A 22,935-nucleotide genomic window follows, 5' to 3' on the forward strand; every position below is an offset into this window, starting at 1 on the left:
GAAAGATCTACTGGTTCCTGTTTAAATTGAAAAGATTTCGTGAGGTTCCCATTTGAGCTCCAAAAGACCAGTGGTCCAGTTACAAACCTTTCCAGGAACAGCAATGAAGCAGTTTGAGAAGGAACGCGTCATGGAGATTTCTTGGCATGTCCTCCTGTTGCCGGAGTTTGATCTTTGAGTGCCATAATAAATCAACACTTTTCTGCCAGATACAGTCTATGAAAAGTTGAAACATGTTTTTAGCCTTAGCACATCTGCAAAAAAAGAACAACAAAAAGAAACCCAAACAATTCACTGTCAGGAAATTGGCTTAAACCGAAATCCTATCATGGTTGGAAAGTTAGGGTAGACGAAGATTTTGCCAACCCAAAAGAAGATCTGTTTTGATGTCTATATTTAAATCATGGAAAAAATGCTGAAGTCTCTTGAGTGAACTTGGGAAGCTATAAAGCTCTTCCAAAGAGGAGAGGGGGCAACCAGTGATCCTCTGAGCAATGACGTTAACCCTCTGGAGCAGGAGTCTCCAACCTTGGCAACTTTAAGCCTGGAGGACTTCCACTCCCAGAATGCCCCAGCCAGCTGGCTGGGGAATTCTGGGAGTTGAAGTTCACCAGGCTTAAAGTTGCCAAGATTGGAGACCCCTGCCCTGGAGTGCTATTCTATCTGCCACTGTGCAGTTGGCAAACCATACACAGGTGAAATGTGTATGGGAGGGTGAAATGGGAGGGTACCAGTGGAAAGAAGGATTTTGGGTGGTAAATAGGAATTTAAAACCCAGCTAAACAGATAATGTTGGGTATGGGCCTCCTTTGGGAAAGATCCGGTTGATTCAATGCAAATCCCACAGTGGCAAGTGTTATTTCCATTTGCGTTCCTTTCCAGTCCCAACCCACTGGGCTGAGATCATGACAAAGTTTTGCTGATGTCATGAAATCCTCTAGTGACTGGAGCTCATGCCTTGGCATGAGAGGTTGGGAAGGAAGGGAAAACAACCATGCGTCATTCCTAGTTTATGTATAGTGTTTAGACATGCCTGATTTATTCGGCTTTAATCTGCTGCCTCAACAGATGACTAGGTCTGCACATCATGTTATCAACAGTAGTCCTTACAACAGTTAGTCAGTTCATTTACTGGCTGTTCGAAGTTACAACAGCACTGAAAAAAAGCGACTTACGACCGTTTTTCACACTTACCTCCGTTGCAGCTTCCCCTCCCCCCCCACGTGGTCACGTGATCAAAATTCAGGTGTTTGGCATCTGACTCATATTTATGATGGTTGCAATATCCCGGGGTCATGTGATGATAAGAAAGGCCATGAAAATTAGACCCTTCGATAAAACAGTAAAACATTCATAATGTTTTAAAGCGCTCCATGGCTTAGGACCGGGATACCTACGAGACCACCTTCTGCCACCGATAGCCTCCCAACGACCTGTGCGCTCCCACAGAGTGGGCCTTCTCTGGGTGCCGTCGACCAAACAATGTCGGTTGGCGGCCCCCAGGGGGAGAGCCTTCTCTGTGGCAGCACCGGCCCTTTGGAATGAGTTGCCTCCGGGGTTACGCCAACTCCCCGACCTCCGGACCTTCAAACGGGAACTGAAGACTTTATTATTTCATCGAGCAGGACTAGCCTAAGTGTATTTTAACTGTAAATTTTAAGGGGTTTTATGTCAGTCTATGACCGTTTTAGTTGATTGGCCTACTAAATATTTGTTTTTAAATTCTTTTTAAATTTGCTATTTATTCTTTGTATTTTAATATGGCTGTAAACCGCCCTGAGTCGGTATAGAAATTAAATTAAGGGCGGTATAAGGGCGGTATAGAAATTAAATTATAAATAAATAAATAAATGAATGAATAAAAATCTGAAAAGTTTTATCAGTGTCATGTCGCTAGAATGTTTAGAAGGACCATGTTACATTTCTTTATTTGAAAGGTAAATCCTGTGGAATTTTTTTTTTATTTTTTATTCAAAAAGTTTTACAAAAAAAATTTTCCCCTTTCCCCCCCTCCTCTCCCCTCCCTTCACAACCCCCCTCCCCCCCCCGACTTCCCGGAACGGGCACAAGGTATAGTTAAAAATAAAACAAACATATGCTAAAAAAATTTCATCCCAACTTAATTATACCCCTACAATCATCAATTCCTAACTTCCCCCAAAAACAATCAAGAATAATACATCATAATCATTCAAAAACAGTCTGATAACTCTTAGTCTGATATCTACGTTGAATATAGTCAATCCATTTTTTCCATTCCTTTAAGTATCTTTCTTGCGTATTGTCTTTCAAAAAGGCTGATATCTTCGCCATCTCAGCCAAATTGGCAACCTTCAATATCCATTCTTCTATTGTAGGTACTTCTTTTTTCTTCCAGTATTGTCCTATTAGTAATCTTGCTGCTGTTATTAGGTTTAAAATCAATTTAGTCTCAATTACTGTATCACCATTATTGTTTATTTTAACTCTAGAACCATTATTGGATAAAATTATTGGATAAAATACGAGAAGTAAAGGAGATAGAGGGAATTAGAGTTAGACAACATGAATATAAGCTAAGAGCTTTTGCAGATGACTTGGTGATTACTTTAACAAATCCTATAAATTCTAGTAAATCTTTGTTGGAAATAATTGATCAATATGGGAAGGTTTCAGGGTTTAAGGTAAATCAGAAAAAGACAAAAGTGATAATAAAAAATATGGCCAGACAACAGAAAGAAAAACTAGAGGAAATAACAGGATTTGAAATTGTAAAGAAGGTTAAGTACTTAGGGGTTTATATTACATCGTCAAATGTGAAATTGTATAAGAATAACTATGAGGTTTTATGGCAAAAGTTCAGAAGGAGTTGATTGTTTAGAAAAAATTGCAATTATCTTTGCTGGGGAGAATTGCTGCTATTAAAATGAATGTTTTACCTAGATTTTTATTCCTCTTTCAGATGATACCAATAATTAAGAAAGATAAGAATCTTGAGGAATGGCAGAAGGGAATTAACAAATTTATATGGGAAGGTAAAAAAGCTAGGGTTAAAATGAAAATAATTCAAGATTCTCGGGAAAGGGGAGGTTTAAAAATGCCCAATTTTAAATTATACTATGAAGCAGCTGCTCTCTCTGCAATAAGTGATTGGTTTAATTTAACAGAGGAAAGAATTTTGAATATAGAAGGTTATGATTTGCTATATGGATGGCATGCATATTTAATTTATGACAAAAAAGTGGATAAGGCCTTTAAAAATCATGTGCTAAGAACTGCCCTTCTGCGTGTTTGGAAAAAATACTCTTATAAACTAAATTATAAGGTTCCTATATGGGCAAGTCCTAGACATACAATAGAAAATATAAATATAGAACAGAATCAGGAAATGATTACATATAAAGATCTTTTGTATACTGAAAGAGGTAATTTGCAGTTAAAATCTCTGCAAGTATTAAAGAGGAAGGAAAAATTATACTTGGTTTCAATATGAGCAACTACGTGCTAGATGGAAGGAAGATCAGAAAATTGGTATAGAGCAGAACGAGGGAAATTTGGTAAAGCAAATTAGAAATCAGTCTCAGGAGCATATAAAGAGATTGTATAATGTGTTACTTGAAATAGATTCTGAAAGGGACTTGGTAAAGGACTGTATGATAAAGTGGGCACAAAATTTTCAGGAGCCAATATTATTGGAAACTTGGGAAAAAATTTGGGTTAGAAATGTTAAATTTACGCAGGCACAGAATCTGAGGGAAAATTTTTATAAAATGTTTTATAGATGGCATCTAGATCCTAAAAAATTATCGTGTATGTATCCAGATATGCAAGCAAAATGTTGGAGATGTAATTGTGATGACGCTACATATTTTCACATTTGGTGGACTTGTAAGGACATAAAGGCCTTTTGGATAAAAATTTGGTGGATTTTACAAAATGTTTTGAAAAAGAAGATAAAGTTCCTGCCGCAATTTTTTTTGTTGGGAATTATTACGGATTCTACAGAAATCCTGTGGAATTTATTATTGCTACCTCTATACATGAATTGTCACCTTAATGTTCAAAGCTAAATTGGTGCTAGATAAGAGTCAATGGAATTCATGGGAGCTGGACTTGGGTCTCTTGTGGCAACGTAAAGATTCCATACTGATGACACGTTTAACCTCATCTTCCAGCTCATCCTGCTCTTCTCCTACAATAACCCAGGTGGAAAGACTGACCGCCCACTTGGTGGCTTTAAAGAAGAGTAGAAATGCTCGTGCGGAATATAGCTGTTCAATGATAGCTCAGTTCAGATGGCTAAATATTGCCCTTTCACTCGACTTCCAGGAATAGATTTATGGCAAAAACTGGAGGAATCTTCTACTGATAGATATTTGCTTTTAGTTTTGCAAACACTCCATGATGATTTGAAATTAAAAGTGTGGTTCAGGGTAGGGGTGAAATGCTACCAGTTTGCAACAGTTTGAGCGAACTGGTAGTAAAAAAAGCTACTGATTCGTCCAAACCGGTATTTCCGACGATCAGCTGTGCCGCACGATTTATATTCGCTAGAAAGCAGGAACCTGCTTTAGATTTAGCTAATCTAAATCACATGGCACAGCTGTCCCCTCCCTCGCTATTCTACTTACCTTCAAAAGGCTCCTTTTTCCGCAGGAAGTGCGCTTGGTGTGCACTGCGCATGAACACACATGTAGCGTGCATTTGGTGTGTATTGTGCATACGCATTCAATGTGTGTTTGGTGTGCACTGTACATGCGTGTGCACCACGTGTATTCGGTGTGCAATGCGCGGGCAGCAAACCAGTGGCAACCCGCGGAGCATTTCACCACTGGTTCAGGGCCATTATATTACAGAAATCCTGATAAGTAAAGGAGTTAGACAGGGTTACACTATATTGTTCAATGATTATATAAACCCCTTAGTGGATAGGATAGGGGGCACGATGGCTCACCAGTTAAAGCAAGACACTGAGCATGTCAGCTGGAAAACTGACAAGCCTGGGTTTGAGACCTAAGCAGCATGTGACGGGGTGAGTTCTGGTTACTTGCTCCATTTCCTGGCCACGTAGCAGTTCAGAAGCATGTAAATGTGAGTAGATAAGTAGGTACCCCTTCAGTGGGAAGGTAACAGCATTCCATGCACCTTGGCATAAAGCCATGCTGGCCACACGACCACAGAGTTGTTGTCAGATAACACTGACTCCCTCAGCTAATAAACAGAGATAAGCACCTCTTCTTAGACTGGGACATGACTGGAGAGGGAAAATCTTTATCTTTAATTGACAGATCATCGCCACAGTTGGCACATAAGCATGTTTCAACACTCTAAAAGTGGGTGATGTAACGATATTGGTGTTAATGCAGGTTGATCTGAGAAGGACCTTGCAATCCCCTTGTGGAATTCTGCTCTGAGAAAGTACTTGAGATCAATTAGGAGAAACAAGTTTTGCAAAGTGCTCTAAAATCTTTAAATTGAAAGGGGCATGAGCTACACCACGTCAAACCATGTTAAGTACTTGGGGATAATATTTAACCGACAGAAGGTTAGAATGCACACGTATAATACTCTGTATAATTTGCAGAAAGATTAAGTTTGGCTGTTCAAACCTTTTTTTAAAAAAAAAACAAACCTTGGGGAACTTTATATATTCCAATAGAAGAGAATATCTGTAGCTGTAGGAGAAGAGAAGGCAGAGAAGGATGTGGTGGAATTAAGCTTGTCATCGGCTTAGAGTCGTTGCATTCCCACAAGTGGTCCAAGTCCAATTTCTCCTGAATTCTCTAGAGTCTAGACCCATATCTGGTGCAAATTTAGTACTGAACTTCAGTTGACTAGATTCTTGTACATAGGCCACAGCGATAAATCATATGATCTGCAACTTAACAACTTATGCTGTAAGCCGCCCAGAGTCACTTCAGAATGAGACAGGTATTAACATATAGTCCTGAATCCTTTGTGCCTGACAGTAGCTCAGGGTTGAACTGTGGAGTCCTTGTTGCTATCTCTGTTTATACCTTGGTTGTAATTAACAGAGTTGGAAGGGACCTTGTAGGTCATCTAGTCCAACCCCCAACCCAAACAGGAGACCCTACACCATTTCTGACAGATGGCAGTCCAGTCTCTTCTTGAAAGCCTCCAGTGATGAAGCTCCCACAACTTCTGAAGGCAACTTCTGTTCCGTTGGTTGATTTTTCTCACTGTCAGAAAATTTCTCCTTATTTCCAGGTTGACTCTCTCCTTGATCAGTTTCCATCCATTATTCCTTGTCTGACCTTCAGGTGCCTTGGAAAATAGCTTGACCCCCCCTTCTCTCTGTGGCAGCCCCTCAAATATTGAAACACTGCTATCATCCCCCCCCCCCACCCCGGTCCTTTTCTTCACTAGACTAGCCATGTCCAGTTCCTGTAACTGTTCTTATATGTATAAAAGAGGCAAAGAATCAAAATCACGTGAGGTATTAGTTTCACTTTATAAAGCCTTAGTGAGGCTACACCTGGAATACACTGGATCCAGTTTTGGTCACCACATTGCAAAAAAGATGTTGAGACTTTGGAAAAAGTGCAAAGAAGAGCAACTAAGATGATTAAAGGCCTGGGGACTAAAACATATGAAGAACGGTTGCAGGATTTGGGTTTGGCTAGTCTAGAGAAAAGAAGGACTAAGCGGGACATGATAGCAGCATTCCAGTTTTTGAGAGGCTGCCACAAAAAGGAGGGGATCAATTTATTTTCCAAAGCACCAGAGGATAGGACAAAGAAACAATGGATGGAAACTAATCAAGGAGAGAAGCAACCTGGAATTAAGGAGAAACTTCCTAATGGTGAGGACAACCCGTGAAATAGCTTGCTTTCAGAAATTGTGAGTGCTTCATCACTGGAGATTTTTAAAAAGAGACTAGACCAGTGGTTCCCAACCTTTTCTTGTTTGAGGCACAACCTTTTCTTGTTTGAGGCACCCTTGGAAAGCCTTTCAAAAGTTCCCGGCACCCTTATAAGGAAATAGATATTTAAAATCTCCGTAGCTCAAAAGTTCCCGGCACCCTCAAAAGATCTCACGGCACCCCTTAGTGCCGCGGCACACTGGTTGGGAACCACTGGACTAGACTTTCACTTGTATGAGATTGAATAGTTTCTCCTGCTTGAACAGGAGGTTGACCTGTCCAAGGTTCCTTACAGGTCTATTCTGATTCTGATTCTCTCTGAGTTTGGTTGTTTTCATGCAGACATTTTATTACCTGGCTTCAGAGAGCACCAATGAGTCCATTATATATTCCAGTTGCAATTCAATTATTTATAACTAAAATCTGAGTACAGTGTACAGTGCAGAGATAGGACTCATAAACACACTTTGTTGACCGAGTTTTTAACGTTTTTGAGAAATACAGTATCTTCCAGATACTACAGTGTGTATCCTGTGTTCTTCTCCAGCTGGAAGCTGCTGTACTCAAAATTGATGTGATGACATGATGCAATACTCTAAATTAGTGCTTAAAAAGGGTTTTCTGCCCTAGTGGTCTTAGTTCCCCTATTCTCTTTTAGTCAGTTTATAAGCAAATGAAAAAGCTTTATCCTGTAACAGTTAAGTAGCTATTCTCTGGGGAGAAAAGGCAGAGAAAACCAGAAAACCCAAGCCCAACGGGTGGCTTAGCTCTTTCATATTCATCAGCCAAAAATACCTGAAACAGGTAGAAGTTCCCAAATATAGACGTGTTGTGACATTAGCATAATTTATTATTATGCTTGCAGGTGCCTTGGTAGGGACATATAAGAAAATATGCTGAAACCCTTTGTTGGAAGAAATATCTATCTGGTTCCGTTCCAAGCTGGGAGAAAGACACTGGAAACATGGAGGTTGATTGGAAAGATGGTTTATTGATGAAGCAGAACCACACAGGATTCTGGGCAGCTGACAAAATGGAGTTGAGAAAGGGTGGGTTTTTATACCTTCTTTGGGCTTTGTATTTGAGCTTCCTGTTCCTGTGCAAGAACGTGTCCTTTAATATTTTATTGGCTGTTGTCAGATTCCTGTGGGGGCCATGTAGGGGTCATAGCTGGCTCTATAGGCAAAAGAGGAAATGCAAATCTTAGGTGCTTGTTTGAATTAATCTGGTCAACCTCTGGCTTATTGTTTATTGAAGTTTGAACTGCTCTGGGGATGGTGCAATGACGGGACTTTTTTTTATTTCATTTTGTCACAACAGTATATACAATCATCAACATAAACAATAACCCATCATGAGAGAAAAAAAGTATATATAAGTAAGAGTATGCAACAACTATGTTAATTTGATATAATGAAGGGAACAATAGGACAGGAACGGTAGGCACTTTTGTGCTCTTATGCACGCCCCTTATAGTCCTCTTAGGAATGGGGTGAGGTCAATAGTAGACAGTTTTTGGTTGAAGATTTTGGGGTTTTGAGTAGAGACTACAGAACTTGTGTTCTGAAGGGGTGTTGGGCAATTCCTATTGCAGCTAATGGCTTTTGCCCTTTGTTGAATCTTGGGTGAGGGGAGCACATTTCTCCATTTCTCCCTTTGGGGAAATATAATATCGTGCCTTTTTAGTATTTCTTAAAATATTCTTCTGAGGGGGGGAGACACTTCCCACACCTCGAAAGAGTGCAGAGAAGAGCAACAAAGATGATAAAGAAGGCCGGAGGCTAAATCCCACAATGAACAGTTAAGGGAACTAGGTACTCTATGTCTCAGGGCAAAGCTGGTTGGGGAATTCTGGGAGTTGAAGTCCGCCAGTCTTAAAGTTGCCAGGGTTGGAGACCCCTGGTATGTCTAACCTAATGAAGAATAGGGTTAGAGACAACATGCTGGCTTTCTTCTGCTACTTGAGGACTGTCACAGGGAAGAAGAGATTGACTTATTCCCCAGAGCACCAGAGGGCAGGACAAGAAGCAATGGGTGGAACTTCAATAAAGAAAGTTCCTATCTGGGAACGAAGGAGAAATTTAAGCGAGAGCAATCAATCAATAGAACAGCTTGCCTGTCAGAGTCATGGGTGCTCCATAGCTGGAGATTTTTAAGAAACAAAATTGGATAACGATTTGTTCAGGATGTTATATGATCTCTGCCTTGGGCGGGGGTTTGAACTAGAAGACCTCCAAGGTCCCTATGATTCTATGATTCATTATTTCCCTATTGTTCCCTTGGTAGGAAAGTGTAAGAAAACCCTTGTAATGATTGGTTTTGCCTGTATGGAACAATGAAACCATGGCTTATTATCTTTTTCACATCATTCCTTTTGTCAGGATATTTGTGCACACTCTTTGACACCATAAATAGCAAATTGCTCAGGCCATCCGGATATATTTTGTACTGCGGTATTTGTTTTTTGATAGAATTGATGTAGTCTTTCCGAATGTTACTGATTAAGGGGAGAATTGTATGGTTGTTTTGCAAGAGCAGAATAGCCTAGGTTTTTATATCCATCGGTTGTTTTAGAATTCTGTATTTTAGTTTATCAGTTAGTCATTTAACAGTAGCAAAGCATCCACACCCTCATCTTGCTGATTTTGTTAACATCTTAGCACAAATCTAGTTTCTAAGGATTAGGATACACATTTTTCTTAGGCTCAGTTATTTCGTTAGTCTTATTGATGTTACAGATTTGATGCTATTAATTCTGTATTCATATACTGTATTCATAGCTGCATGGATGCTTTATTATAGCCAACTGTATCTTATCTTGCTGGTCGTTGAGCAAAATAAGTTTTCAGGTTTTTCCTTCTCTTCATTTTTCATCATCATCACTCTTCATTACTTTCAATCTCATTTTCTGCATAATACAAACAAAATAGATGTGATATCTAGCTTTGCACTGGGTGGATTCCTTCCTTCCTTCCTTCCTTCCTTCCTTCCTTCCTTCCTTCCTTCCTTCCTTCCTTCCTTCCTTCCTTCCTTCTCCTTCCTTCCTCCCTCCCTCCCTTTTTTCTTTTCCGCCTCTCCTTCCTTCCTTCTCTCCTCTCCTCCCTTTCTCCCTCCCCTCCCCTTCCTTCTCTCCTCTCCTTCCTTCCTTCCTTCTTTCTTTCCTTCCTTCCTTCCTTCCTTCCTTCCTTCCTTCCTTCCTTCTTTCCTTCCTTCTCTCCTCCTCCTTCCTCCCTCCCTCCCTTTCTTTTTCTTTTCCGCCTCTCCTTCCTTCCTTCTCTCCTCTCCTCCCTCCCTCCTCCTTCTTTCCTTCCTTCCTCCTCCCTCCTCCCTTTCTCCTCCCTCCCTTTCTCCTCCCTTTCTCCCTCCCTCCCTCCTTTCCTGCCTTCCTTTTTTCTTGTCTCCCTCTCCTTCCTTCCTTCCTTCCTTCCTTCCTTCCTTCCTTCCTTCCTTCCTTCCTTCCTTCCTTCCTTCCTTCCTTCCTTTCCTACTTACTTACTTACTCCCTCCCTCATTTCTCCCACCCTCCCTCCTTCTTTCCGTCCTCTCTCCTTCTTTTCTCCCACCCTCCCTCCCTCAAATGTTTTACTGCATTGAGCAAGCCAGATCTTTTTGTTTTCACATCCAGGAACAAATCAAAGGTATGGCACAGTTTATCTCTGGAGGTTTATTAGTATCTTCCCAGCCCCTTCCTGGGCTGGGCTGTAATATTTACAGTAACATTTCCTGAAGATAACAGTGCACCATGCAAGCAGGTTTAAATCCTTCTGGCTCCCAGAGCTGCCAGTAGAAGAAGTAGGGAAGACAGAGAGAGAGGCAGAAATTCTGGTGAGTTTTATTTTTTCCCCCCACTGAGAGGCCAGAGCGAAATTAACGCTGAAGAAGATCGATTTCAAAATACAGCATATCTTCCAGGCATCCACTCTAATCTTTCCTGGCCCATATTTTAGTGGCAGACAATTTGTTCCGTACTCTCCAGCTCCCTCCTTCAGAAAGTAGCAATCACATATATTTTTTTCTGGGGGAAAAGGTATATACTTCGAAGTCTGTAGCTATAGAGTTTAGTGAAGGTCGAGGAGAAGAAGGAGCGGTGGAAGAAGAAGGAGAAGAAAGAAAAGGAGGAGTGGGAGGAGGAGAAGAAAGAAAAGGAGGAGGAGGAGAAGGAGGAAAAGGAGAAGAAGAAAGAGGAGGAGAAAGTCTTGTTGTTGTTGCTATATTAAGAGCCTCTCTTGAGTGACTGGCATCAACCAACCCTAGCTGTTCTTATAACAAGATTCTTCTGATACATTACACTGAAGGCTGAATTTGCACATGGAGTCTGAGGTGGGAGTAAATTAATGGTGGGGAATGAGATGGGGGGAAGTGATATTTGAACTACTGTAGCCTGTTGAAATCTGTTCCATGTTTGTTTTCAACTTCTTTCGCATCTCTGCCCTGCTCTCCAACCGTTAGTTGAATGAACCAAGCAGGCTAAAAAAAAAACAAGAGAGCACTAAGACAGTGTTTTTTCCCTCTTAAACTTCTTCAGCCAGGCAAAAAATACCTAGTCTTCTCTGACTTGAAAACGTTGCTTTTATTTTTAAAAATAATAATAATTCAGAAAACTGTGTTTTCAGCAAGAAGTTTGCATTGGAACTTCTTGTGGGTGGCTTCTGTGGAATTGCCATTCAAATGATTTTAGTAGCATTGTGCAAAAGCGGTTATTGAAGAACTTAAAACCAACTTTTTGTGAAGACCAACCTGTGAAGATTGGTTGAGGTATCGTTTTTTTTTTTAAGATCGTGTATCCGTCGATCTTCCATGGTGAAAACTGGGTTTTCAAATGTTACTGGATATTGTTGGTTTTGCTGGATACGTCTTACGTCGTTCTCTTTTATTTATTTTTAGGTGTTGTGCGTACTTAGGTACTTTGGTATTTGAAAAAGTGATCCATAAAAATAGGAGCAATGACCGATATATCCTTCAAAGCCTTGTTGAGGACCTTGAGGCAAGTTGAAAATGGTTGATGGAATGATAGGCAGGTGAGAAGAAGAGTGAGTGAGGAACATCTGAAGATGATCTTGCTGAAGATGGTAGTTGAGAAACAAACTGATAAACTCTGGACATTTCTGTAAATTTTAAATAACTGTTTGGTGTCTTGAGTGGTCTGAAGTTCCTTTTCTTTCACATTGGGCTTTTCTGCATTGGCTTATCTTAAACCATTTGACTCGCCGTCATGGAACCCATATGAGAGCTTTGCATTAAAATCCCTAGAATTCTATTCTGTCCTTGTCAAAAACCAAGATGGAGAAAAAAATGATGAAGCTGGATCCTGCTGTAGTTATAATCTCCATTCTCCACACCTTTCTGAAAATAAGACATCTACTACTGATAATCGTTGTCAGTGCCCTTTGTCTTGTGGCACTGAATCTTGTGCAATTTTTCGTGAATCTTGTGGGATTTTCTAGAGACCTGTTGCTTTCTCCTGGAATTCAGCCATTCTGAAAAAAGAAAAATAAAGAAAAAAATAAAGCCACAAACCAGGTTTTTCTCAGTTTGGTAACATTCAGTCAGTGTGATAAAGTCAGCATGAAAAAGTCAGGTGAGGGTTATAGACGTTGTAGACCAACATAGCTGGATGATGCTGGAGGAGGGTGATACAAGGTCTCACTGGTTCTAATAGCTGGTTGTTTGGTTGTTTGTTGTTCATACTTTTGATATGTTTTCGGTGGAGATGATAGGTAGACAGACAGACAGACGGATGGACAGACATTGGCATGTATATTTGACCTTCATTGTTATGGGTAAATTTAGTAGACCTGCTCCACAATTTATGTTTGTTTGATAAATTAAAAGACATCTCCCAAGTAGTTGTGTATATAGTTGTTTTTTTGTTTGCAATGACATACTTACAACTTAATGTTGAGATGTTGAGACTCTAGAAAGAGTGCAGAGAAGAGCAACAAAGATGATTAGGGGACTGGAGGCTAAAACATATGTAGAACGGTTGCAGGAACTCGGTATGTCTAGTTTAATGAAAAGAAGGACTAGGGGAGACATGATAGCAGTGTTCTAATATCTCAGGGGTTGCCACAAAGAAGAGGGAGTCAAACTATTCTCCAAAGCACCTGAGGGTAGAACAAGAAGCAATGGGTGGAAACTGATCAAGGAAAGAAGCAACTTAGAACTAAGGAGAAATTTCCTGACAGTTAGAACAATCAATAAGTAGAACAACTTGCTTGCAGAAGTTGTGAATTCTCCAACACTGGAAATTTTTAAGAAAATGTTGGATAGCCATTTGTCTGAAATGGTGTAGGGTTTCCTGCCTTGGCAGGGGTTGGACTAGAAGACCTCCAAGGTCCCTTCCAACTCTGTTATTATATTATATTATATTATAATATCAGGATAAGGCAACATTGTCCCCAAGCTCATAATCTAGAAAGACAGAAAGCAGAAGGAAAAACGGATAGAAAAATATCTTTGCAACCATAGATAGTTTGAGGTGGTTACTCAGCAGGTCAAATCATTTACAGGCTTAATTATGTTCTCTCAAGTGCTAAAAAGATCTGCTTCTTAGAAAACATTTTTTTCCCCTTTTTGTGGGTATTATGCCAATCTTGAGGTGAAATCGAAGCAAATCAACCAATTAGTGTAAGAAGGCAAGAGGAGTGATGGAGATCAAGATCCTTTATCTGCTGCGTCACTTCTCCATTTGGTCTGTTTCCACATGTTTTCCTTTAAAACCCAGTGAAGAAAATGCTATGCAAATATTTTCCTTTTTAAAAAAAAAAAAACACCCAACATGGTTAAAAATCGAAGTGTCGTCCAGACTGCCTTCAGAGCTAAAAGCAGAGAGAACTTGGATGTGATCGTGAAGTAAACCTTAAGTAAACATCCTATCTATGTTTGTTTTCTTCCTAGAAAAAGATCTACAAGTACAAGAAAGTGCTGAGTAATCCAAGCCGCTTAGAGGTGGTCCTGAAAGAAATCCGGACTTTGGTGGACATGGCATTAACTTCCCCTTTGCAGGATGAATCCATACATCAAGCTCCTTTAGAAATTGTTTCCAAGTTGCTTTCAGAGGTAAGTCTTTGGCAATGATGTCTCTTCATTTCTGTTTCCCATGATCTAAGCCAATAAACTATGATACCCAGTACAGCAGATTTTTAGGCAGAATCTATTATAAGGCAGTGCAGTGGTTCAGTGGTTAAAATGTTGGGTTTATTGGTTGAAAGCCGGCAGCCTGGGTTCGAGATCCAACTGTTGTGCAGTGGGTGAGCACCCGTCTTTGCCTAGTTCCTGCCCACCTAGCAGTTCAAAGGCATGTAAATACGAGCAGATAAATAGGTACCACTTTGGTGGGGAGGAAACAGTGCTCTGTGACGTCATGCTGGCCATATGACTGCGTAAATGTCTTCGTACAGCGCTGGCTCAATGGTCTTAAAATGGAGATGAGCTCCACCCTCTATAGTCAGCAACAGCTAGTAAAATCTCCAGAAACTCCTTTCCTTTCCTTGCTATTATAGGGCTGCTCAAACTTGGCAATTCTAGGACTTGTACACTCTCAGAACTCCCATTATTTCAGTGTCATTACCCCATCCTCAAGTTAAGGACTGACCATTTAAAAAGCTGCCACTGTAAATATTGGTTAAAAATTAAAGAGTGGCTATAGGAAATCACGAATGAACAATTGGATCTAGAACCGGAACTCTTTTTATTGGGGATTTTCAAAAAAATATATATGAAGAGTACAAAGTATTTAATACTACACGTATTAACTGCTGCTAGGATGGCCTTCGCTCAATGTTGGAAACAGCCATGTATACCCACAGAGAAACTTGCTATACAAAAGATCATGAACGGTGCAGAAATGGACAAACTAATGCTGAGTTTAAAAGATAAAGAGACATCGGTATTTTATAATATACGGCAGTGGTATAAATGGATAGAAAGGAGATAGACAAGGATATTTAGTTACTAAGTATAAACAATAGATAAAACAAGAACACAAATACATACAATTTAATGTTTGTAATCATTGCACGGATTATTGTTGTAAGAAAAACACCACAAATAGCTGTTAAGTGATATAACCTTTTCCTTTTTTTTTCTTTCTATGTTTTTAATGTAAAAAAAGTTTAATAAAGTATATATATATTTTTTTAAAAAAAGCTGCCAATTAAAACTCCTTGCCCTTAATAAAGATGTGCGAGAAGCCGATTTACACCATTCTAGGCTGGTTGTCCATTTGGTTTGGTAGTTTAATCTCTTGTCTTGAATCTTTCCTGACTCCTGTATTGTGAATGATTGTAGATGGGAACTTGTGAGTGGTTATTGTCAAGATGAGAAGTGTTTGCATCACCATCAGCAGTGGATGGTGGAACCACTTGGTTTGGTGGTCCCAGGAGAATTGGAGATGGGAGATGTTGCTGGGGGAAACAGAGTCACCGGTGTTGCAACTGGTGTTGTTTCCTTTCTCAGCAACTGGATCTGTCGAGTAATGCATGATCAGTTAGAATCATCTCGCCCACTGGGTGATCCTCCAGACTGATTGGAAATGGGGGCCTGTGGGAGAACAAAGCAGATGGATCTTGAAACCAATGCAGATTGATGATCATGGTGATGATCTGCCATTGATTTCTTAATGTAATCTCTAATTTAATGTAATCTCAATTTTTATAAATATAATCTTATCTCAATTTTCAGGCGACCAATTTAACTACTCAAGAGCATGAAAATATCATTGTGGTAAGTTACAAAAACTCTTTTGTGTCTCCTTCCTTGAGTTTGACTTCTCTAGGGTATTCTTTCTCCCCGATTTTTTTTTTTAAACTACAGATTTAATGTGCTTTCATTCCAAGGTTACGCATTCAAGAAATAGCTAAGAGCAGCATCTTAAGAGTTTGGGAACATTCTTTTCATTTCTCCCCCACCCCTAAAATATTTGGAGAGAAAGGATAGAGTTCAGGAAGGGGCAAGAATTAAATTTTACAGCCCATTTGTTGTGTAGTTTGTATTATTAGTATTCATTAACATTCAGAGTCTAAAAAATGTAGTAGAATGTAAGGACTGAATGCAGGCATTCGCTTACCTTCGCTACCGGTTTGCAAATGTGAGCACCGCCGCTATCAGCCCGAACTGGATAGAACTGGCTGAATACCACCACTGGTCTGGTTGGCTAAATGAGGTGAAGGAGAAGTCTATATTCATCCTACATATTGTGTTATCTTTTCCTTTTAAAAATACTAGCCAAGCCAGCCATTTATCACAAAGATGAATATGGTCTCCTTAATTTTCTAGCTGAATGTTGGAAGCTCACAATTTCCAAGACAGTTGTTAAGTAACCTTACCTTAGTTGCTAGCTGTTTTCATCTGGTCCTATAATGGTCTTGACAAACCTTTCAACACAAATAATTGTTGTGATCCAGGCCCAAGTAGGTAGTAGAAAACTCAGTCAGTGAAAAAACAAACTTTATTCGAACAGCTGAGAATTACTTCATTCCCAGCCTCGTTCAACTCAAATTAAAGCAAATGCCTCCCAACACAAATTCCTCAGTTCTGTCGCAAACCTTGGTCCAATTAGGCAAACTGCCAAAGGCCTTTCTTGGCAAATGTTCAGAAGTCACAAAAAGAAATGCAAGACGTAGATGAAGCAGAAGCTACCAACGTTGTTTTCCGGCAAAGCCCAAACGCCGTTGCTGGTCTGTTTTAAGCCTTATGGGAGGGGCCAATCATCTCTTGGCCCTACTCCCGAGTTGTCCTTTGTGCTTGAGCTGCTCTTGCCTTCTGGCAGCTCTTCTCATGCGTGCATTAGGAACAGGCTCCTCCTGTTCCTCTGCCTCACTACTATCAGTCTCTGGAAGCTCTGGAAGTCCGCACCTCACTCCCCGATGGCCCTGGCCTCACTTCAGCCTCATCTCTGTCCAACTCTGTTGCCAGCTCTGCAGGCTGCTGGCAGACCACAACAATAATGTGATCAAAGAGCAAGTGCGATCATAATCTGTTGCCAGATGTGAATGCAGCTTTGCTGTCACTCAGAAGTCCTTGGAGAACTTTGGTCAATTTCTAAAACCGCAATGACATCTCCCCCCCGCCAATCTCTAAATAGGCTATTTATGATCCTAGTCAATGATAATACTGTTAGAATATGCTGCCAGGGGTGGGAGAGAAGGAACTTACTTAAAATGCAGGCTTTACTGTCCAGTTTCAAAGTTCAAAAGAAGACGACCAGTAGGCTTATACGAAGAACGATCTAAAATAGAGGATAGATCCTGCTGCCGTTTGCGTTTCTCTTGGGCCACATAACTGAATTCAGAGCATACAGATAGTCCCCCTTTTATGACCGTAGTGGAGCTTGCTAATTACGGTCGTAGCACTTGACAGTTGTATAGTGGTCATCATGTGACCAACCTTATTATGACCTTATTTTGTGATGGTCATTAAGCAAACACTGCTGTCACTAAGCAACCCCATTGTTCACTGTGAGGCATTTTTGCCCCCCCCCCCAAAAAATCAGAAATAAACACTGGCTTTTGGGCAAAAAAATTCGTAAATTGTGGCCAAGTTAACTGTAGGATGCAAATGGCTGCAAATACAGGCTGGTTGCTAAGCACCCAAAATGCAGTCATGTGACTGCGGGAGGGAGGCAGCTATCAGGACTTCAGAACCTGCTTGTAAGTACCTTTTTGGAGGAGGGTCCAGTGTAACTTTGAGTGGCCGCTAAGGAATCAATCATAAGTCAAGAACTGCCTGTACAATATGACCGATCTGGTACATCTTCGTTCTTGCAGACTTTGCTATGGTGGAAAAACATGGCCTACACAGCAGCCAACATCATGCGGTCTCACATATTGCAAACATCTTTCTCCATTTTTATGGTCCCCCCTCCCAAAATATCCCCCCACCCCCAAAAAAAGATTTTTAAAATGTGGCTCTGAGGCTGCAGGTTCTACCATTCAGATTTAAAGAGACCTCACATGGATAAGAAGCTCAAATACTTTGGCCACCAAATGAGAAGAGAGGACTCCTTGGAAAAAACCTTGATGTTGGGAAAGGTGGAAAGGAAAAGGAGAAGGAAATGGAAGAGGATGAGATGGTTAGATAGTGTCGTTGACTCAATGGACATGAATTTAATACTGTAAGTCATCCAGAGTTATCCTGTATTAAGATGGACAACCAATAAATTGGATAGATGATGGATGGATTTGGACAAACTCCAAAAGAAACTGGAAGGCAGGGATGCCTGGTGGGCTGTGGTCCATAAGGTTGTGAGGGATCGGATATGACTTATCAACAACACATGGATTAGGAAATTATTTTACGTTCAATTCTCAGGAGGTTTCAATAACAGAGAAATTTATCTCTGCTTGAGTAGCGCTAGTTATGGAAGTCAGTCTTCCAACCAAGATAAGTCCGTCTTGAATGTCCATGCTCACTGTTTGGCTTTAACGTAGGCCTGTGGCTTTTGCATGTTTGTTCGTTGTCTCTTTAAGTCCAAGTGGAGAAGATATTCTGGTGGGCCTGGTTCCTAAAGAATTGATGCTCTGAGAAAGAATGGTCAATTTTTCTGCAGAAGCGCTTTCTGTCTTTTTAAAAAAAACATCTGTTTTTGCAATCTGGTACCTGGAATTCTTTAGCCCCAGGACAGACTAAATCTTGAAGAATCTTTTGTTCTGACAATACTTCATTATTTACAATAGGGGCAGCAGTGACATAATCTTATTATGTGGCTGCTGTTACTCTTAGTGCCGTTACGGCATGTAATTGCGTTTGGGTTGCCTAGCAATGGACAGAGAAAGGATGAAGTTAGGAATTGGAAAACAAGAGCTTTGTCGGAAAGGAAGAAGTTTCCACTTGCTTTGGAAAATTCCCGTGTTCCTGGTTATGGTTTTTGTTAGATCAGGAAACTCTTCAAAAAGGACTGTTAGAGGCCAAGGGGGAAAGATGGACCCAAATTATCAGAGGTGGAAAAAGAGGGGACCTTCAGAAAGTCTAAATAATACAGTGGTGGCCAAAATTGTGGAAACCTTTTGGGAAAAGTTTATTTTTTAAAACTAGCTAAATGCACCACTTTTTTTTTTGAATAGTACCATAAAATTATATATCAACGGAAAGACAATTTAATCAAGAATGTAATGCAATAACTTTTATAAAGGATTTGCTATTAGAAAGCAGTTACAGTATAAAGAAGAAAAGTGAAACAAGTAGAAAAAACAAGATATAGAAAAATGATCACCACGTCAGTTAATCCTTAGTTGGGTAACCTTTAGTACAGAGGTCTCCAACCTTGGTCCCTTTAAGACTTGTGGACTTCAACTCCCAGAGTCCCTCAGCCAGCAAAGCCGGGAGCTGAAGTCCACAAGTCTTAAAGGGACCAAGGTTGGAGACCCCTGCTTTAGCATGAATTATGGCCTTATAATGTCTTCCCATGGAGTGAACCAAGTCTTTTAGTTCTGCAGCTGTTATCATGTGAAACCAAGATTGAACGATTGCTTCTATTAGCTGGGTTTCATTGCTGGGTCGCTTCTGACTAACAGGTTTCTTTAGTTGGCTCCATAGATTTTCAATTGGGTTAAGATCTGGGCTCTTCCCAAGCCATTCCAACAGTGGAATAGGATTATCTTGAAACTCCCCGAAAAAAGTGGTGTTATTAGCCATCAAACCTCAAAAATACACTTTTCCCAAAAGGCTTCCACAATTTTTGGCCACTACTGTAGGTTGCCCGGTGTTTTGGATATGGCAGTCCAGATTCTTATTAAGAATACTGAAAAATCAGGGAAGAGGAATAATTGTTTCTGAAAGCAAATCGCAGAGGAAGGAACCACACCTCTTCCCTAGATACTTTTCCCCAGGATGCTCATCCATTAGTAACAATTAAATTGCTACCCTGACCACTTGTTGAACCTTCGGTGGAAACCGGGCTCCTTGGTGCTGATGAAGCTCCATGTATGGTTCATAGCGTAATCTTGTTTGCTTTGGCAGCCCAAATGTTTAGAAACCTCTTACATCAAATGCGGTTCAGGATTCCAAAGAAAGTCTGTTATCTGATCTTCTGTGGCAACTTTCCCCTTACTAGTTTTGCCCTTTTGTTCTTCTTATCTGACATGGAAGAATAATTTAGAGCAATGATGGTGAACCTATGGCAAATGTGCCACAGTTGGTATGCAGAGCCCTCTTTGTGGGCACACCAGCCGCCGTCCCAGCCCAGCTCTACCATGCATGCATGTGTGTCTCCCCCCGGCCAGCTGGTCTTCATGTCTCTGCCACAGATGCATGGGGGATAGGGTGCATGGGGAAACACACATGCGCATGCATTGGGGGATGGGGCGCATGCGCATGGGGGCACTCGCATTGCATTTTTGGGGTTCTGGCACACAAGCGTGCATTCACATGCGCGCGCGCGTGCTTTGGGCACTCGGCACCAAAAAGGTTAACCATCACTGATATGGAGCTTATTTCTGATATAACTACTAGAGTATAAATTAATATAAATGCGCTATCATTCCTTCATCATTTTAGGCACTTGCTCCTTTGCTGGAAAACAACCACCCACCACCTGACCTGTGTGAATTCTTTTGCAAGGTATTTCTGATGTCTTTGTTTCTTTTCTCAGTTTTTGCAACCTGTGTCCAAAAATGTCCTAGTTTGCAGGTCCTTAAACAAGTTAAGGTTTTGTTTGCAGAGAGTAAGGAAGGTAACCTTGATGGAAATACATGGAAACTGTTATCTAGACAAAATGGGATAAAATATTTTTTTTAGTCCAGAGAAAATTGATAACATTCAGAAGGTTGCTTAGACCAGTGTCTCCCTTACCGGAGCATAAATGGAGGAGATACAACATAGTCTGAAGATGCTGTTATTGTAGTCCCTCTCAATAAACATGGGTTGTTTTTGTTTTAGCTTTCTGCAGATTTGATTTTTTTGTCTGATCTACCTAGCAAGACTGTCCATAACTACAGTCCTCCAAGATTAGCATGAATTATAAACATCATGGTTGGTTGGTTGGTTGGTTGGTTGGTTGGTTGGACAGACAGACAGACACAGAGATAAATACTTAGATAGATAATACAGAGATAGATACAGAGATAACAAGATAAAAGAGCAAGCAAGCCAACAACTGTCTGGGATGAAAATTCAATTTGAGGGATGCTCTAGTATTTATTAACAACATTGTAGAACGGCTATGTTTCCAATATGTTTCCAATTATAACACAGGACCTTTCTATGCTATTGAAAGAAACGATTCAAAATGTTGGCATCTATTGGACTTCCCATCTAAGATTGGGAGTTTTGGGTTGCTAAATACTGTAAACCAGTGGACCACAGTTCACCATTAGATCTCACTTGCTTTTAACTAAGATGGTTTCCAGGCCTGATAGCTTCAGAAAGAAGATGAACAGGCAATATGACTGAGATTTAACTTCTGCGGTCCTTAGTGTGAAATACTTTTGAAACCCTTCACAAGGATCTATCCAGTAGATTGGGGAAGAGAGCCCTTATAACGGGTGGTTAACTTGTTAAGATTAATAGAAAGCTGGGGTCATTAGAGGCAGTGGATTGTGCTTTTTCTCACCTCTTTTTAAACATAACCATCTCTTAACACAGCATTGCCGAGAACGCCCTCGGTCTATGGTGGTCATAGAAGTGTTCACTCCAGTGGTACAGAGAATTCTAAAACATAACATGGTGAGTCCATCACTTTGTTGCCTTGGTTCAGATTTATCAGTACAAAATCTTCACAATGCTGCTATTTTATGTTATGTCCATGTAACGTATTCATGGAACAAAGAAGCAGATACAGTGGTACCTTCAGTGGTGGGTTTCAACCGTTGTTACCACCGGTTCGCTTCACGCATAGGATTTGCGCGCTGCACTCGCATGCATGCCAAACTTGTAGTTTGCACAAGCGCATTGCATTTCAGACCAGCTGAGGCATGGCAATCCGCTCTGCCGCGCCTATCAGCTGGGCTAAAAACGAACGAATATAGGTAGGTATAGCGCAGGGGCGGGCAGGAGGGCCCAAATGACAGTTGCAGCGAACCGGTTCGCTCTCAACTCACCATTGCCACTATCGTATCGCCCGAACCGGAGAGAACTGGTAGCAACCCACCACTGGGTACCTTGGTACTCAATTACGTTGAAACTCATCAGATTTGGTACTCAATGCATTTTGACACAGAATTGTTGTCCCAGTATTCATCCTTTGTTTAGTACTCAATGCATATGCTAGAACTTGTTGATGTAGGCTGCCTCGTGAACTCACTACATTATTCCTCATGGGGGAAAAATTGTTCGGTATGGATCGTATTTGGTACTTATTGAGCCTTCCAGAAACCAATTAACGATGAGTACAGAGGTACCTCTTCATGCTTCAGTGGAAGCCTATCCCCATGTTTAGATAAAGAGGGAAATTTGGGGAAAGTTTGTGGTTCTTTTCCCTCCTAAAAGCTACGTCTTCGTCTTTTGTGAAAAATGGAAGACATGGAAAACAATTGTGGGGAAAAAAACATCCTTTTTCCAAAAGGGAAACATGGAAATGGTTAAGTAAATATCCATAATCTGCTCGCCTGCTTTTCTACCTGTAATGTTTTCTCGACCAGGGGTCTCCAACCTTGGCAACTTTAAGACTTGTGGACTTCAACTCCCAGAGTTCTTCAGCCAGCTAAGCTGGCTGAGGAACTCTGGGAGTTGAAGTCCACAAGTCTTAAAGTTGCCAAGGTTGGAGACCCCAGTTCTAGACAGTATTTAATGGGAAGATTTATACGTAGCACTTTCCTCATTTTGGTACTAGTACAGAAAGAACAAGCGATGTATTTACAGGTCGACAGGCGAGAACAGAAATGTCCTTTCCTCCTTCAGGAGACACTGTGATTTATTTTCACAAGTGCAGGAAGGTCTTAGCCTTTCCTTGCTCATCTACTTGTTCCATCTTTCTTAATTGACTTTTATCCTTGAAGTTGAATCAAGGAGCATGGTTGGACTGCAAAAGCTGCTGAAAAAAAAAAATTATGCACTGCACGTTTCCCCCCCCCCCTTCCTAGCATTTTCTTGCAACTTCAGGGTCTGTTTCTTTCGGATCAGTTGAGTGATGATCCATT

At 40.7% G+C, this 22,935-nt stretch overlaps 1 protein-coding gene across 2 annotated transcripts in view; it reads left to right on the forward strand.

The window, feature by feature from the left end:
* CMIP (c-Maf inducing protein) overlaps nucleotides 1-22,935 on the forward strand; it is a 239,009-nt gene that overhangs the window by 171,539 nt on the left and 44,535 nt on the right. The window contains exons 1-5 of one of the 2 annotated variants that reach the window (XM_058155284.1): nucleotides 10,667-10,687; nucleotides 13,760-13,921; nucleotides 15,545-15,586; nucleotides 20,357-20,419; nucleotides 21,443-21,523. In XM_058155284.1, coding sequence (XP_058011267.1) covers nucleotides 13,844-13,921; nucleotides 15,545-15,586; nucleotides 20,357-20,419; nucleotides 21,443-21,523 — 264 coding nt within the window. In that variant the 5' untranslated portion in view covers nucleotides 10,667-10,687; nucleotides 13,760-13,843. Of the gene's footprint in view, nucleotides 1-10,666; nucleotides 10,688-13,759; nucleotides 13,922-15,544; nucleotides 15,587-20,356; nucleotides 20,420-21,442; nucleotides 21,524-22,935 lie in introns of those variants that run through there. The other variant, XM_058155283.1, reaches the window with a different exon arrangement.

The sequence above is a fragment of the Ahaetulla prasina genome, chromosome 12 (genome assembly GCF_028640845.1).
Source record: "Ahaetulla prasina isolate Xishuangbanna chromosome 12, ASM2864084v1, whole genome shotgun sequence".
Classification (NCBI taxonomy): domain Eukaryota; kingdom Metazoa; phylum Chordata; class Lepidosauria; order Squamata; family Colubridae; genus Ahaetulla; species Ahaetulla prasina.